We start from the raw sequence: 17,538 nt of genomic DNA on the forward strand, positions 1-17,538 counted from the left end.
AGTTCTTCTTTGTACCTTCATACCTCATCCATGATTCAACACCTGAATCTAGGGGAGCTTTCTTTCTCCCAGGAAGTCCCCCCAGTGCCACTCTGCCACCTCCCCTGGCCTAACTATGAATTCCCAGAGCACCGTATGACTGAGAACCTAATGCTGAAAGTGTCACAGAGACCCATCCCAAGAGGGGCGGAAGACACAGCAGCAAAACCTCCTGCATATTCTTTGACTTTGGTAATGGGAATTTGCTTTAGAATTACTCATTATTTTGTACAGTTTTGATTTAGGTCATTTTTCCTCATTTTAATTATATTACACACACACACACACACAGCTACACATAAAACACCTCTCCATGAGGGGCATCCCCTGAGCCATCCCACAACCCCACGCTACCGGGTCATAACCATGAATCCCTCGGCCAAGCTTCCCCTGTGTTCACCATGTCATAAGGCTGGAATGTGCATTTCTCCTGCATTTTAGAAAGACTGATCATTATAGGAGATAAATGAAGTGTCTTGAGATGATTAGGTGCTCACCAAGTAAGTGAATGGATGAGATCTTGAACATATGGGTACCAAGAATTTGTAGACACTCATGTTTGAGTGGCACTGTCTCCCGGGAGGTTGTCTGTGCCAGTGCCTACTCCCCTCCCAGACAATAAGCCTCCTGAAGCCACAGCTACTCCACATTCATCTGGGAAGCCAGTGCCCAGGGAGAAGGAGCAGCCTGGGCTGGCTGGGGCCTTACTGTCTGCAGAGCTACTTCCCGGACCCGGAGCCCAGTAACTTCAGGTGGAGGTGGATCCCATTCTTTGAGCTCAGAACCAACTGGGGCATCTTGATGGGTGGCTGCAAGGGATCCAGGGAGAACTCAAAGCGCAGCAAACAGAGAGCCGTGACCACCTTTATCTCATTCATGGCAAACTGCTGCCCGATGCAGTTCCTGCAGGGAGCAGTACAGAGAGGTGGCGGCTGTGAGGTGTCCAGAGTGATGAGCTTCAGGGCTCTTATGCTAACAAAAATCAATAATTACTTTTGGATGCATAACTGGCTGATAGATTGATTGACCTGGGCTTAAGAAAGAGATCTTGGGGCTCAGTGAGGGCCTGGACTGAGTAGCTGCATGATGAGGATTCTGGCTTTGGGTCTCTCCTGAAATGACTACTGTCCACCCGCTTCCCAGGGACGGGAATACAGTAGCAAGGAGAATATCCCTGAAGTTTTCCAGGCATTTAGGAAAACTACAAACCCAACACGGTCCCCTCATCACAGAACACCCCATAATAATATCTCCCTCATGACGTCTCCTCCCACCTTCTTCCTCAGTCCTGGGGCCCTGGGGGTTCTGGGCTTCTCCCTACCTGGGCCCAGCAGAGAAGGGCAGGAAGGCAAAGGGATGGCGTCCAGACACATTCTCAGGAGAAAAACGCTGGGGATCGAAGACCTAAGGAGACAGGCTTTGTTTAAACACCCAAGTCCTGGCATGTGGGAGTCCCCATAGGCCCCACCCTGTCAGGTCTTGGCACGGAAATGAGGTACCTCGGGCTCAGGCCACACTTCACTGTTCCTATGGAGAGCATAGATGTGCAGAGAGACCAGGCTGCCTGTAGACAGAAGAGAGGCTTGGTGACCAAGTGGCTCTACAGCAGACAGTCTCGTCTCCATATAGGGCCTAAATGTCCTAGTGTCTCCCTCACTGGCGCACTAGCCCCTGCCTGATCATTGCCAGTGACCTCAAGCTCTTGACCATAATCAATTCCTCGAAGTATTTTGATCATCATCCTGTCCAGTTCCTGTAGCCCCAGCGCTGAGTGCAGCACCTGACACACACATCTATGTAGGAAAACAGAAAAGAAAGGGAAGGATGAATCCACCCTACCATAAAGTAGGACAGGCAGAAACTATGATAGCCTTTCTGCTGTCCGTTAAGTAACTCGCAGGACATTACCATTCATAACATTATGCTATCAATAGTAGTCACTACCATTTCATTGGGTGATTACTACATGTCAGATATAGTTCTAAACACTCTTTAGGAAGCCAACACATACAGTTTTGCATGTTTTAAGCAGCTCTGCACTAACTTCACATTATGTGAATCACACCCTGGAGTTATCCAAGGCACAACCTGAACGTGCCTGGTGCTACGGGGCAGCCTTGCTGAGGTGTGTCTCTTTCATCTTGACAACACCTTGAAAGGTAGATTCATCTCACCCCCATTCTATAGAAGAGGAAATGAAGATTTAGAGGCAGAGCAATGAACTCATGTGTTGTGGAGGTAGGATTTGAACCCAGGACTCTCTGAACACAAAGCCTAAGCTTATCCCCTTTGCAAAGTTTTAGCCAACATTGCAGGAGGTGCCAAAAGAGCATCTAGGGGACCCTGATTCCACCCCCGGCCCACCCCCTCCCACCTGCAGGTAGAGAGCGGCCATCCACAAAGGTGACGGGCTTGCTGAGCTGGCGGTACACCTGAGGCACAGGTGGGTAAAGGCGGAAGCTCTCCTTGATGCACATAGTCAGGTAGGTCATCTTGCCCAGATCGTCCCTACCAGCAACACAGGACAGTAGGAACGGTGAGCGATGGGATCCTGGGGAAAGATGAGGCCCAGCCACAACTTCACACCTCACCATGCTGCCTTCCCACCGGCACCAGCATACATCCAGGAGTGAGAGGGGCCCAAGGGCTACAAGCGCTCAGGCCAGATTGGACAGAGGGTGGTCACTTAGACCCAGCGATCTGGCTTCACATCCCTGGGTCCCTTCCTCATCTTCGCTGCTGGGAGGAGAAGGCATAGACCCTAGGTGTACGTGCACCCAGCTATCAAATACAAGGTCACCTCTGTGTCTCTCAGTGCCACACGGAACCCCCCGTTAAGGACCATCGAAGTTTTGTTTAGCTTTCCCTGTGGCCATAGAATGGAAATGCATGTTGATTGAATGAACCGACCAATGTGTATGAATTGTGCAATAGATGAATAATGATAAACTTCTGTATTTTTTTGCTCTTTTTCCTTTGGCCACCAGGAAGCTCAGACCCAAAATTCCAAGTCATCTTCTCCTGGTTCTGATTTTTCATTTGTTGTACTATTTTATTAAATAAGTGTCCTCAAAGATGCTTCAAGCTCTAGACAGATGGAGAACAAATGTTTTAATTTCCCTCCTCATATTGTGTTTGAAATGTTCCTCAGCTTAGAATGCCTGGTTCTCTCTTTGCCTGAGTTTTCATCCTCCTTGGAAGTCAGTTCAAATCTTACCCTTTCCGATCCCTCTGCTCACAACATCCGGGACACTCAGTCTTCCTCCCTGCAGCGATTTTCTCTTGCTTTTCAGTTATGTGAGTTCGCCTCTCTAAAAACTCCCCAAGGGTTGAAATTAGGCTCCTCCTCCCTTCCCCCTTCACCCCAGATTGCACCTGGCACCAGGTTGGATACCCTCGGTTTCCAACACCTGACCACAAAAATGAGTAATGGAGACCCTGTCCTCTAAGTCTCAGAGTGTGGAATTATAGGTCGGTCCCTTTCGAGTGAATCTAAAACTCCACCATTGACAAGTATTTTCTGGACCCTCGCTATGGGTCTTGCACGAATGTTGGAGGGAGTGCAAAGGACCAGAAAGGAGGAGCCTGACCGGACGCGAAGACCTGAGAGGAGGAGGTGGCGGCAGTGGAGACGGCAGTGGAGACGGCGGTGGGAGTGTAGAGTTTCCCTGCCATCACACCGCAAAGAGAGGCTGGAATCATGTAAGGTCGTAGGATTTCAGCCTGGAGTCGAGAAACAGGAGGAATATCTGAAAGTTCTTACGTGCTGGAGTTTAGGCGTTTCCTTCACCCAAGGGATAGATGTGAGGTCTGGCGGCGGAGTGCTGCCACCCAAAGGCAGGTGGCCAGGGCTTGGCTCTCCCAACTCTCCTCTCCCTGTTCAGCCCCCATGTCTTCCCTTTTCTCTCCCAGCCCTTCTTACCCTAGTCAGGAACCCAGAAGGGTATTCATGTTCTCCATCAGAAGAATTCAGCTCAGAAAAGTCAGCCTCTTGCTAACTTTCTCTGTGTGACACTGAAAAGGCTCCACTGACAGGGGATGGGGTAAAGGACATACCCACGTTCAGCCCTCCAAAAAGCAGCAGCAGTGGAGAGAGCAGGACAACTGCTGCCCCCTCGCCTTAGTTCCGGGACAGCACTGCCTCTCCTTGGGCTGAGCGGGACAGGCCAGACACCTGCTCAACATCACTCACCACTGGAAGGAGTCCTGGTCCCCTAGGATCTCGCGGGCCTCCTCCCTGCAGCGCTGCTGGTGCTCCGGGTACAGGGCCATGCAGTAGAGAAACCAGGAGATACCGCTGGTGGTGGTGTCGTGACCTTCAAACATGAACGTGTCCACTTCAGCCCGGAGGTCTGCGTCAGACAGCCTGATGCCACTTTCATCCTGGATAAAGGCATACCAGCATGGCTCAAGGCTTTGAGTAGGTGCCAAGAAGAACTTGGAATAGTAGTTGTCAAAAGCAGGTCTGAAAAGAACAGCGAAAGCTGAACAGAGATGAAATGTAGAGGGCTCCATTAACGTCCCCAAATCATGCAGCTAGCAAAAGCCAGGCTGATCTAATCCAGGTCTGCCTCACTCTAAAGTCTTTCCTTAAGCATGTACTCAGCTGCTTCTGGTGTTTTCCACAAATTTCTGAAGACAAACTACGGTAGAGTAAAGCCTTCCCCAGGGTTAGATCTTTCTTCTAAGCCCACCCTGGATGTCTCCTTCTCCATGGTGCCCTCCCTGATCCCTCTGGCCAAATGACCTATGACCTTAGCCCCAACTGTCATCCCTGCTCCCTTGGCACACAGAATGCCACCTAGTGGAGGAAGATAGCTTGTCAACATCCACTAACATCCACCAGAGATAAGTCCCTTCCACTCGACTGTAAGGATCTGGAGGGCAAGGACCAGGTCTTTTCCATCCTAACACAGCAACTGACTCAGCGCAGAAGCTCAGTGGGTCTATGGAGTGGCAGAATAAAGAACTGAATGAAGGAATGATTAAATAAAATCGAAACTCTAAGATTCTATAATGTCAAGATTCTTGGGGATCTCAAAAGTCTAAAAATGACTTCAGGTCGCAGCCATGTGACTCAGACCCCCCAGCTCCTGTCACACTCACCCTGCACCTCTGTACCTTTAATGATCTGCGTCAAGGGACAAGAAGCAGGTGCATTTGCTGGGGAAAGGGAGGAGTACTCAACAGCCCCTTCTGCAGGGCAGCACACCCTATCCTAGCAAGATGCTCTGAGGACCCCTCTGGGAGCAGCCCTCGGGTGGGTGAAGTGGGTACTCACCCGAGCACCCAGAAGAATGTCCAGTAGGTCCAGATGTCTGCGGTGCTGGATCTTCTCCTGCTCCTTCTTGTCTTGCAGGGCTGCCTTCCGCTTCCTGATGACATGGTCTAGGCCAGGAGCACAGGTGTCACTACCTGGGAGCCATCCTCTCCCCGAAAGGGAGCTAAGAACCTGCAGTGGGCAGGATGCAGAGGGACCAGGAGGAAGAACCCAGGCCTCCTATCAATAGGCCCCACAGAAAGGTGCACCTGTATGGTCATGAGCCGCCCGGCAGGCCCGCAGGAAGCGGCGGCCATGAGGCGTAAGCCAGTAGATGAAGTCGTTGTGGTACTGGAAGGAGTTAATCCGCTGCTGCATCAGCAGTGTGAGATCATGCACTGTCTGGTAGTACCTGCTGTCCCTGCACAGCAGGGTAGAGAGGGGCAGTTCAGACGGTGATCCAGGGGCAGAGCCCTGTGCAGCTCTCTTTCAACCACAGCGCTTCCCCTCCCTCCCTTAAGATCGCTCACTAAAGCTAATATGTCCTCCCCACAACCAAGGCCTGGTAAGACCCTGCCTCCTGTCTGACCAGGGACCAGGAGCTCTGCCAGCTCTCCCCGCTGAGCTGATGTGGGGAGAAGGAGTATGGTCACCCCCAGGCACCCCCTGACCTGTGGCCCAGGCCGATGTCTCCTTTGCCAAAGGTGCACTTCATGAGTGAGTCCAGGGCCATGTGGCCCACATCGCAGAAGATGTCAAAGCTTTTATTCTCACGAGCTTTTTTTTCCCACTTGTCCTGGAGCCCAGAGATAGGAAGCAATGTGGACAGCCCACCCTGCCCTCCAGGACACATATCCTGTCCTCCACTAGCAAACCCGCCTCCACACCCACCCCCAGCCCCTGCCCTGCCCTGCATCCTGCAGGAATGTGGGTTTTGCCAGCCTCTGGGCATCAGACTCAGACAGCAGGACCAGGAGGTAGATCTCCCCCAACACAGACACTTCCTCCTAGTCAGGCAGCCTAGATAAACAAGCAGGAGGGCTAAGAGGTGATAAGCTCCCAGCACTCGTGTGTGTGTGTGTGTGTGTGTGTGTGTGTGTGTGTGTGTAAGTCAGGCCTCCAGCCATGCTGGACAGGAGCTTCCTGCAAGGGAAAAGACTAGCATGAGTAGCTCTGGGAATTCTCCAGCCCTCAGACTCTAAATCTGACTTGACACACCTCTTAGAAATGAGTTGTAGCTACACCGTGGTAGGCTACACTAGTAGTAGTGAAAAAGAACCACTTTTTAGATGTGAAGGGCTTTCCTGATGCTCTCAAATATAGATAGTCCTCACATCTGCAGTAGAGGGCACCTTACTGAGGCTTCCTGGAGTGCTTTGGTGTGGTGAGACAGAGGGCCAGGTCCCCTGGTAGAAACAAGATGAGGACTGCCCACACACTAGGAGCTCCAGCGCTAGCCAGCAGCCGCGTACAACAATGGGCTGCAGAGCAGCACTTTGGCACTGCTGTTACAGGAAGACTATGGACTCAGGGTGGCAGGGATCCTCCCCAGGCCATCTGCCCTCTCCCATGAGGGAGCAGAGGGCTGGCCCAGTAGCCCACAGCTCCAGGAGCCTGTCACAGGCAGCTCACCAGCATGATGTTTGTAGAGCTTGCAAACACAGCCACGTAGGGCTTTAGCACATCATAATGGAAGCCGGGTGTGAGAAGCTTGCGGTGCTGGAACCACTTGGTCCCGTCAAGAACGAGCAGGCCTTTCCCTGGGAAGGGATGGAAGCAAGAAGGATCATGAGTCCAGGCAGCCCTGCTCCACCCCCAGCAGCTGGGACCTCTCCTCCCTGAGCCTGGAGGCCTCCAGGGTTGGGCTGCCCACCACACTCAGTATTGCCCATGCACTTCCACCCCCAGGCCGCCAGAACCCCAGGCAGCCATTCTCTGCTGAGCAAGCTTCTTCTTCAGGGCAAGACGACTCCATTTTGCCTCGACTGCATCACAAAGCTTGGGCTCCAGGAACTAGCATTGGATGACACTGGACTCAGACAGAGGAGACACAGCTTCCTGGGACAGTCAGGCAGAAGGGAAGCCCGCTGGGCCTTGACTCTTAAGTTGCTGAGACTGTGACCACAGCTTCAGGACTTGAGGAATAATGTACCAAGTCGGGCCTTTGTGTCCTCAAGCAGTCTATCCTCCTTCTCCTTCCACACACACCCAGCCATGGAAATGCAGGCCTCTCTTCAAAACTGCCTCCAAATTTCCTAAGCCTTGTTGGTTTCTGTCTTTTCTATTATCCTCCCTTTGGTAGCTGAACACAGTAAGAGTCACTGAAGTCCACAAAAAGACCTCCCTGGTTTATTCCATGTGGAAGTAGCCTTGGGACTGTTTTCTTACTCTTTCCTTCACTTTCTTAGATATCAGGAAGCTGCTGAAGATTCTTGGGGAGTATGAGGAAAGGAAGGGCTTTGGAAAACCATCTGATCTTGGCTCAAGAATATTCAATGACTCCCGCTCATCTTAACATCAATCCACAGGCCTCATCCTGACAACCAGGGCAGCCATTCCCTGCCCAGCCTCGCCTCCCAGGGGAGGTCTGCCCTCCAGCCACCCAGACAGCTGCAGCCTCAGTCGCTGTCTCAGGCCCTTGCCCTAGACAGCACCACTTTCTGAAATCTCCTGTAGGATCAAGACTAGGGCCAACTCCTGTAGGAAGCATTCTTCACGTCCACACATTCTCCTGAGCCTTACCCTTGTCTGGAAAGAAGGGACGGTGGCAGCCCCAACAAGAAAGGTATAGTACCATGTTTCTCTTCCCCTGCCAGCCAGGGGCTTAGGGCCAACTGAGTGTGGCTGGGCAGGCCAGGACCTGGTCACCCTGTACTGAGGGTGGGAAGGGAAGGGAAGGGAAGGGCAGGGAAAGCAGGTGTTCACTCACCAATCCACTGGAGGAAGAAGTCGTACACATCTGCGGCCTTAGGGTCTGCAGAAGAAGAAGTGGGTCAAATAAGGGCTTTTCAGAGGTGGTTCGCTGATGAATGAGGTGGTGCCCTTGACCATCTCCTACCCACTTAGGACACAAGCCCAGGCGTCCTCCCCACATCATGTCCGAGCCCTTTGCCCTCAGGAAGCCCCACCCTCTCCCGGAGATATCTCACCGCCTCGGCTGTACACAGCTTTGGCATAGTCAGGCTCATAGATGTTCAGGAAGCCAACAAACGGTCCCATCCAGAGTGGGGAGGCATAAGGAAACTGCTTGGCCCAGGACACCACCTTGTCCAGGCTTCCCGTCTGCTGGATCTGAAATCAGAAAGTCAAGACCCTTCAGGAACCCAGAGTCCCCAGCCAGGCCCCAGGTCCCTGGCCAGGGAGAAGGAGGATGCTGCCAAGACAGGCTCCAGGGACTCCCTCGCTCCCTCTGCCTGCACCCGCTCTCCTAAACATCTCTGGCACAGTGACCTCTGCAGCCCCACATCTATTACTTATGTCCAGGGATCCCTGTCTGCCCCCGATCACTAGCCTCAGGAGCCTTCGGGATTAGGCTTTCTTTGGTCTCCAGCTGAGACAGCAAGGTAGGGCACGGCTAAAATTGGCTGAGAAAGGTCCCAGGACACATTTGTAGAACAGTTCCCAAAGCCCTGCTCGTGGACTTCTCATGAGAACTTCTCATGAGGACTTCAATCCAATGGCCCAGACCTGACATCAGCCTGAGGAGTGGATGATACAAAAAGGATGCTCCACACTGAGGTTTTGCCACTGTGTTCACTCTGGCATGGTGGCCACCCTCACACTGTAGGGTGCACTTCTTTTCTTCTTTGACTTGGCCCAAACTCACGCTGCAGAGCCTGTTTCTTCTCCTACCTTTAATAAAACTTTGCTACCATTTGTGCTTGTCTTAACCAATTCTTTGCTCAGGGAAGAAAGAACTTAGAACCACCTCCAGAAGGAGAGGCCAGCATCCAAAACCTGGTAGCACACCTACTAGTTGTGCCTTCTCTGGGGGATCCTCTTTCTCTGGACCCCTTGTACACTTTGGAACAATCTCCCCATAGACAGATTCATCCCTCCAAAATTCAACCCAAAGTGGTTGTAAGATTTTTCATCAGCCTGAGCCCACAATGTCAGAAAGAGCACACAGGAATAAAAATCATCTCCACTCACAGGTAAAGAGAAACTTCTGATGTCCCTGCCTCCTTTTTAGCTGATATCCCTGGCAATGTTCCCCTCCCTTATGTCTCTCCTATTTTTTCCATCTGTCTCCTGGATTTTCCTTACCAACTTTCTGATCACCATGCTCCCTCCCCTTCTCTCCCTGTGGAGCATAACATGCCATGGTAGACAATGGCTTAAATCCCAGAAAAGCCAGACTCTAGAATCTTGAAGTTGGAAAGAAGCTATGGCTCATCTCACTCGTCTGAGTCCCACTTCCCTCCTTACCGGCCATGCTGTGCCCTTCTGCAGCCTCCCTTCCAGGGAGACCCTGACTTCACATTAACCCTGACTTTGTACACTTGCAGGTTGCCGTAGGCAGGGCTTTGGGAACTGTTCTACAAATGTGTCCTGGGACCTTTCTAAGCCTTTCTTAGCCTCTTTCTCCTGTGCGTCCCATTTTCTTCTATGTGTTCCTGGCTGCCCCAGGGACCTAACGAGAGTGAGAATAGCTCCCAGCATTCATTGACCACTCTCCTGCAGCTGCAGTGCCTCCAAAAGGGTATAATATGGCTGTAGGTCAGCTTCTATGGGCTACATAACAGGATGCTTCAGACTTAGCCTCACGTGCTCTAGCTGGAACACTTACTAGGCGGTCTGGGCCAGCTTGTTTTTCTCCAGAAGGAAAGAAGCAGAAAAGATGCAGAGTATAAAGATAATTCACTGAACTTGGCTCTCCAGCCCCAAGCCCCGCCCTCTCACTAGCATTCCCTGTTGACTCTTCCAGGAATAAATAAGAGGGATTGAAAGAGAACACACAAGTCATTCCTCTCCTCTGCTCCCCAGGAGGCTAAAATTTTCTCCAAGAATCAAATCAGAAAAAGACATCAACATTGTCTGAACAAATCATGAGCTCTTTTTGTAAGTGGGAATAGTACAACCCAAGGACCAAAGGGAACTATCCCACATGAGTCAGAGGTCCTGACTGAGGTTCTTCTAGCTGGCCAGCTGACCTGAAGCTCAGTTGGCCAGTGTCCAAGGAACAAGCTGCTCATAGCTGCTTGAGAACAAAAACAAACTTGCTTGCAAAATGGGGGTAGGCATTTAGCAAAACAAATGCTTGCAGAGGGGTGAGGACAGGGATTTTCCTCTTCCTCAACACACTGAAGCCCCTGGAGGAGAATCATATCGCTCTCAGATTCCTGATACCAGTTATTGTCTGGCCCAGTACTGCTACTATATGAAAATCACAACCTCCCAAGTTCAGACAACTTGAACAACAGGAAATGTATTGCTTTTCAAAACAGCCACTTTGAGCTCTCCAAATTGTTAACAAGATTTCTCAGTCACTGGACTGAAAGCCACCTCCCTGGAGCCTTCCCCATGATCTTCTGAGGTCACTCAGGCTCCCACTGTCCAGGGAAGTCCTACAGAGACCTGCCTGGACCTGCTCTGCTCCAAGATGGACATCCTGAGTGCCTTAGTCCCGATTTTCTTCCCGCTGAGGGTGCTCCTTCCACACACCAAGATCACCAGGGTTCAGCACATGCTTGAGCTCAAGTCCATGTCAAGATTTTAAATAAAACTAAAGAACTAATGCACCTGCCAAGAAAAATCAACCAAAAGCCAAAAAAGGCAACATTTCTGAAATAACCATTGAGATTCAATTTGCACAAAGACATCAGTAATTCAGCTATAGGGTAGAGCAGAGACAGAACAGAGGAGTTCTAAGGTATAATGCCTCAAGAACGAGAAAAGTGGCTGTAGCCCATTCTGGTGACAAACAGGTGACTTCATCCTCCATTCCCCCTTTCACAGACAAATGTACATATGAATATATGTGAATACACAAGTTGCAGAAAGAACCTCCAGCTCATTAGGAGCAAAAGGACTTTGAGTGAGATCAGTTTGGGCCACTGTGACTCCCCCTGCCACAGTATTTCAGCTAAGAAGTGATGAAGGGTGTCTTAGTTACCTTTCTTATTGCTGAGACAAAATACCTGACAACCTAAGTTAAAGGAGGAAAAGTTTATTTAGCTCCCAGTTTGTAGAGGTTTCAGTTCATAGTTGGCGGGCTCCAAGGCAGGGTGACATGGCAGAGAAGCATCACAGAGGAGAAAAAAAATTTGTGGCATGGAAGGCAGGAAGCAAAACGCAGCAAGTGACATGCCACTCAAGTAGCCCTCTTCCTCGCCCTTATATTCTGCCTAGGCTACCTGCCCTTAGGGTGGGTAGCACTCACACCCAGAGAGGATCTTCCCATTATCCACTCCCAGAATGATGACAACCAGTCAGTGGACTAGGTTGGTGATCACACACCACTGATCCCAGCATCACATACTCTAGATTCAGCTACCTCTGAAAGACCCCACCAATGACCACATGAGGCTTTGGGGGGACATCTAGATACAAGCCATAATAATAGGCCTTCCTCAAAGTCATACAATTGGCGTCATGCCCAGTGCTTTCAATTCCAAAGCTTGTGTTCTGGATCCCTCACCTCTCCTGTCATCAAGACCCAATGGTAAACTGCCCCTGGAGAGACCTAGTCAGAACCAGAGTGCAGGAGAACATCCAAACACCTAAGAAGACAGGAAAGCAAGAAGGCCAAGAAATAACTGAGTCTGCAGAGATGTAGTCATTGGTCCTCAGCGTATATGAGTGACCTTGCTGCCACCAGCTGGGCTGCCAAAGGATTTATTCACTCACCCAACACATTACTGAGCTCTGTCTCTCACCAGGTGTTGCTAGTTCCAAAGGAAACCATGGTAAACAAGACCCGCCTACCCTCCAAACGTAAATAGCAAGTGAGGAGAAAGGAAACAAATAAGAAGCGAATACACTAATAATAGGATTTCAGGTAATAATAACTCCAGGAAGAAAAGTAAAGCAAACTAAGGGACAGGGCTGCTACTACAGATGGGGGTCAGGTAGGTCAGGGAAGACCTCCCTGAGATGTCATTTGAGCAAAGATCAGCAGAAACACCTTCTAGAAAGGCTGGTAACATTGACCAGAGTCTGTTCCTCAAAAATACTTCTCTTCTCACAACTCCTGTCACCCCCACCCACTTCCCCTGAGTCTTTCTCTGTTTCACAGAGAAAAGAAGCCGTCAATAGGAGCCCTAAAAGTCAACCACCAAACCTGAAAAACCACCTCACCGGCACCCAACCTTTTCACCTGTCTGCCTGTTCCGGAAGAGAGTGTCTGGGGGCTCATCCAAGCCCAACCCCTTTGGAGTCCTCCTTCCACCAATCCGCCACCCTCCTGCATCATCACTGTCTCACTCTGTTTGCTGAATTCTTCCCCACCCAGATTTAAACATGTTCAAGTCTTTCCCAACTAAAAAAAAAGACACGAGGGGTAGGGGACAAACCTCCCTTGGTCCTGCTTCCTCCTAGCTCACCTAGCACTCTACTTTCCTCCTCCTTTCAAAACCTAAATTCTCAGCCAGGCACAGTGTCACACACCTGTTGTCCTAGCACTTTGGGGGCTGAGGCACAAGGATCATCATGAGTTTAAGGTCCACACTATGTAGTGCTGGGATTACAGGTTTGTGCCCTCTTGCCTGGCTGAGATCCTGTCTTTAAAAGAAAAAAAAGACAGAAAGAAAGAAAAAGAAAGACACCTAACTTCTCAAAGTGTTCCTCACACTCCAGCCCCCACCTCCTCACGACCCCTGCTGAGCCGTCCTGTTGTTAAGCTTGGAGGACTCTCCGCTGCTGTGCCTTAAGTGACTCTCTTTTTGTTGCTCTCTCCTGGATCACCTCCCCTTCTCCTGATGGCCCTCTTAGCACCTCATCCTCCAGGATGAGGCTCCCCTGAGTCCTGCTCCTGGCCTTCTCCCATCCTTCCTCTTCTCCTCTGGCTTCCTTTGCAACCTGCGTGCCAGTGATTCCTCACCAGACAGCTCATCCCAGCTGATCTTTCTCCCAAGGCACAGAAGCATCATCAAAACCCCCAGACATCAAGGCATGACATCCTGCAGGCCCCTGAGACCCAGCATTTTGAACCTCAAATGCACACACATGTGTTCACACACATCACATTTTCCCACCAAATCTGGCCTCCTTCTGTCCCTAGGAATAACACCATCATTCATCGCAATGCTAGCTAGCAAAAAGAGGGTGCCTGTGAAGGCCGGCTCTCCCTGCTGCAGACCCAAGGACTTTTACTTTGAAATCAACAAAGCAGACCTAAGAAAACCAGATGTAGCAGTTCCCAGAAAGAAGCTCCCACCATGAAGCTCTACAAATTGAGTGCCCAACACCCAGACATTGAAAGATTCTAACAGGCTTCAGCCTCGTCCTCCTCCTGAGCCTCAAATCAGCACATCTGAACTTCCACATAGAAATCCATCCCTCTTGGTTATAATCCTCCAATTCCCATCCCATGGCTCAAGGGGTCCTTTTCTTTTTTAGGTGGCATTGCCAAATTATGCTTTGATCTAGCTGTATTGATGCCCCAGGTAAACAAATTTCCAAGGAAAATCTTTGTCCCCTTTTGCTAGTGAGTGAAAGGAACCTCAATGACATCCTCACATCTGCAGCAGAGGCCTTCTATGCCCATCACAACAGCCCCAACCTATGCTACCATCACAACAGACCCAACCTAAGCTATTCTCCATTCCTCTCCATCCCACTGACTAATCCACATCTGCCTGGGTTGGCTCCACCCTGGGCCCCTGCTCCTATTTACTTTCCACCTCACTTCCTGTGTGCCCTCTGTCAATGTGTTCACCACTCCAAGTCAGTGTTATCTTTCTCAAGCACAAGTCTGACCTCATTGCTCCACTGTTTCAATCTTTTCATACTTGCCCTCATAATAGTGCAAAGGCTGTCAGCATGACCAGAAAGATCTACGTGAAGTTCCCTATCTACGTCCACCTTCATCTTCTCCATTCCGTCCTCCCTCTTACCATTCCGAAAGAGTTGAGCAATTGACACAGGAATAAACTATATCTCAAAAATCAAATTGAAGTCCTAAACAGATAGTACTCTTTCCAGCCTTTGTACCTGTACACGGGGAGCCTCTTTTGCTTTTGCTTCTGCACTTCTACAGGTTGCTACTTCCTGACCTCTTGGGGATCATTTCAGCATCATCTCCCTGAACTTATTCCTGATTACCAGGCTAAAGACACTCTTCTCTAGGTCCCAAATTTGTAAACTTTGCTATGTTATCCATCTCTTTCTCAGATCCAGAGAGAGACAGAGAGACAGAGAGACAGAAAGAGAGACAGAGACAGACACAGACACAGAGACACAGAGAAAAACAGGGACAGAGACAGAAACAGATCAAATTTCCCTGTCCCAACCTTAGGCCAACATTGAGCACCTTGTATGTGCACAGTCTCCCTCAGCCCCAGAGTGGAAGGAGGAGAACACTGCAAGAAAGGACATGCCCCTTCCTCAAGGGCACACATTCTACAAGCTGAGTAGAATGACAGGTAGATACTACCAAGGTTTCCAGGCTAATGGAAGACCAAGAAGGGAGAAAATAATCCTGATGAACAGCTCTTCCACACCCTGAGGACCTTTACCCACCAACCTTTCTCCTTCCCTTCCAATTCCCATCCTCACTGGGCCTAGGAATCAAATTTGTAGTGGCTTACCATGGCCCGATCGTGCCCTGAATTAAAATGCAGGTGTTCTGGGCCCAGTCTTGACTCAATTACTAAATCATTGTATGGGGGCTGGGGATTTAGCTCAGCGGTACAGCACCTGCCTGGCAAGCACAAGGTCGTGAGTTGGATTCCCGGTACCAGAAATAAATAAATAAATAAGTAAATCATTGTATGGATTTAAGCAAAGACTTTGCCTTCTCTAAATCCCAACTTCCTCATATTTATATTAATGACAGTAATCCCCACACTTCCCTCCCCATTTCTCAGGTTCAGGTGTGGACCCAACCTTTTGGTACAAGTGCCAAGCCCAGGAGGAGTGCAGTAATGTTTTGTTTGTGAAGGTTCCCCGGGCAATATTTCTGGTGCTTAAGAGCAGCCACCCTTCTCAGTTTTGCATACCTTCCTGGTGCCAAGCAAAAGCACTTCAGATAGTTGTGTTGGAGTCAAGAGGCCAAGGTGAGGCTATGTTTTAGTCTCATCATACAGTTCCAAAGTAGAGATGCAGGGGCCACTGGAGGGAAGAAAGCAATCTACTCCAGCATGGAATTGTAGAGAGATCAAGACCCCTGCCCTAGGGAAGCCCACTGGCTGAGGGCAAAACCAACTCTGATTGAGGCAGGTAGAAGTGGAGCGGGTACAAGAAGGGAATTGAAAGTCTCCCAAATGCTTCTCATGCTCCTTAGGGTCAGACTTCAATCAAGCTATAATCCTCCTACCATACCAGGTAGACTCTCCCCAAACCTCCTGACCGCTCCATTTATCTTCTCTGTCACTCTATCCTCTGTGGAGACCGTCCCTACTCTCCAGCATTCCTTGTTGGTTCTTTTGGCAATGTGTGATCTGTGCCAGGCTTTATGCTGGACCTTGAGGGCACAGGGATGAATCAAACCATATCTCCATCCTCCAGAGGTCACAGACTTATAGAAGATGGACAAGTGCTGAGATGTAAAGATGATGTGGAATCCTTCGAGCCACTTCATCCAGCCTGGGAGCAGGGAAGGCTCTGATATATGTTTTCCCCTCCAGACAGTGAGCTTCTGGAGAGCCCAGGCAGCATTTGATTCACTCCCCAACTCACCTGTCTTTTCCTGAATATCCCTAGGATGCTTATAGATTCACCATCCACCAAGGATTATTCCTTGGAGCAAGAATAAGCCTAAAAGTCAGTCCCATGTCCTATGTCAATCACAGAAGAGAGGCAATTCCCCAGACTGAGAATGAGAAAAGTGGATTCAGGAATAGGAAAGGAACTAAGACTCTGTGAGCCTTAGTTGCTGGGGTCTACACCTGGGTTCCCAAACCAGGCTTTGGATTAAAAACTGTGGGGAGGTTTTAAAACTCAGGCTCCTAGTCCTATTCTGACAAATTAGAATTTCCAGGTGCTGGCGGCCCAGGAATCTATTTCTCCTAGTTGACTCTAATTCCTTGCCCTGTGGTAAGAAACTACTGATCTAGGTCCCCATGACTGAAGACATTCCTGAGAGTGAATGTCAAGATGGTCCCTAACAGGAAGACAAGCCAGGATCTGAACCCAGGAAAGTGCCATGGTTCCAGAGCCACCCAGGGCATGGCAAAAGAAACCTCCCCCTTTGGGGATACCAGCCATTTAGGCACTGGGAGGTCTGTGTGACAGCACTTATCTCTGCCTTCCCTTTTATTTTCTGCCTGAGAAATGGAAATATTACACTACAGAGAGGAAACGTGATTTCCTAGTCCTATGGGACTACCAGGGCTTTGGGTTTTCCCCTGCGCTGTCATGGAACCTTTGGTACAATCTTGTCTGAACTTTGGGCCTCAGAATGATGGGAAGGGCTCTGGCCTGTTTGGGCACCTAACATGTTGACATGCTCACTGCTTCTGAAACCAGCTTAACAGGTTGGAGTGAGAAAGCAGTCCCAGAAAGAAAGCTGAGAGGAACCATAGCTCCCAGGACATGGGCCACTGCCCAGGCTGATGGTGTCCCTTGACAACCCCCAGTGGATTAGGCCTGATTCTCTGAAGGAAGGAAGGCCATCTCCTTTCTCCACCCTTCCCCACATACCTCGAGAGCATGCCCAAAGAGCCAGTGGGTAGGGGGCCCTGGGAAGTTGTCCATGGCCCTGGCCAGCTTGTGTCTCCTCAGCAGCAGGCGAAGAAGCTTGAGGAAGCCTATTACCAAGATCACTCCAGAAGCCCACAGGCTCAGGCTGGAGAAGCTCAGGGAGAGGAAGGTGGGTGCCATGGCTAGAGTTGCAGTGCTGACTCTGCCCAGCCTCCAGCTGCCCTTAGGTTCCTTTATACTCTAGACCCAGGCACCCTGCCATTTCCCACCCCCAGCCACACCCTGCGGCCAGTAGCAGCCCAGGCCAGGCTGAGTTCCAAAGGAAGGAGACAACAACCTCAAAACTAATCAACAGAGGAGGGAGCATACCAGACTTCTTCCCAAAACTTGCTTGAAGAGAAGTTTGTTAGTTTGAAGAAACCAGAAATGTCATCTCA

General features: G+C 50.2%; 1 protein-coding gene across 2 annotated transcripts; it reads right to left on the reverse strand.

Moving 5' to 3' along the window:
- Positions 1-273: 273 nt before the first annotated feature.
- LOC102012414 (cytochrome P450 4B1) lies at positions 274-17,326 on the reverse strand. Of its 2 annotated transcripts, none has more exons than XM_005398649.2 (12): positions 17,102-17,326; positions 8,449-8,590; positions 8,229-8,273; positions 6,932-7,059; positions 5,971-6,095; positions 5,569-5,720; positions 5,321-5,427; positions 4,232-4,422; positions 2,414-2,547; positions 1,539-1,603; positions 1,361-1,443; positions 274-942 (listed from the first exon to the last, which is right to left on the reverse strand). In XM_005398649.2, exons 1-12 carry the CDS (start codon positions 17,279-17,281, stop codon positions 759-761), a joined length of 1,536 nt encoding a protein of 511 aa, XP_005398706.1. In that variant the 5' UTR covers positions 17,282-17,326; the 3' UTR covers positions 274-758. The 2 variants fall into 2 exon arrangements, with proteins under 2 accessions (XP_005398706.1, XP_005398707.1); XM_005398650.2 differs by lacking the exon at positions 17,102-17,326 and adding an exon at positions 15,460-15,525.
- Between the last annotated feature and the right edge of the window lie 212 nt (positions 17,327-17,538).

The sequence above is a fragment of the Chinchilla lanigera genome, unplaced genomic scaffold, assembly GCF_000276665.1.
Source record: "Chinchilla lanigera isolate Chin_1 unplaced genomic scaffold, ChiLan1.0 scaffold00063, whole genome shotgun sequence".
Taxonomy (NCBI): Eukaryota; Metazoa; Chordata; class Mammalia; order Rodentia; family Chinchillidae; genus Chinchilla; species Chinchilla lanigera.

Excerpts from the sequence above, each read along its gene's own strand:
- LOC102012414 (XM_005398649.2), bottom strand. The coding sequence starts at position 17,281 with ATGGCACCCACCTTCCTCTCCCTGAGCTTCTCCAGCCTGAGCCTGTGG. Across the intron at positions 8,274-8,448 it reads AGCTGTGTACAGCCGAGGCG|ACCCTAAGGCCGCAGATGTG; the intron begins GTGAGATATCTC and ends CTTCTTCTGCAG. Across the intron at positions 4,423-5,320 it reads ACATTCTTCTGGGTGCTCGG|GATGAAAGTGGCATCAGGCT; the intron begins GTGAGTACCCAC and ends GCCTTTATCCAG.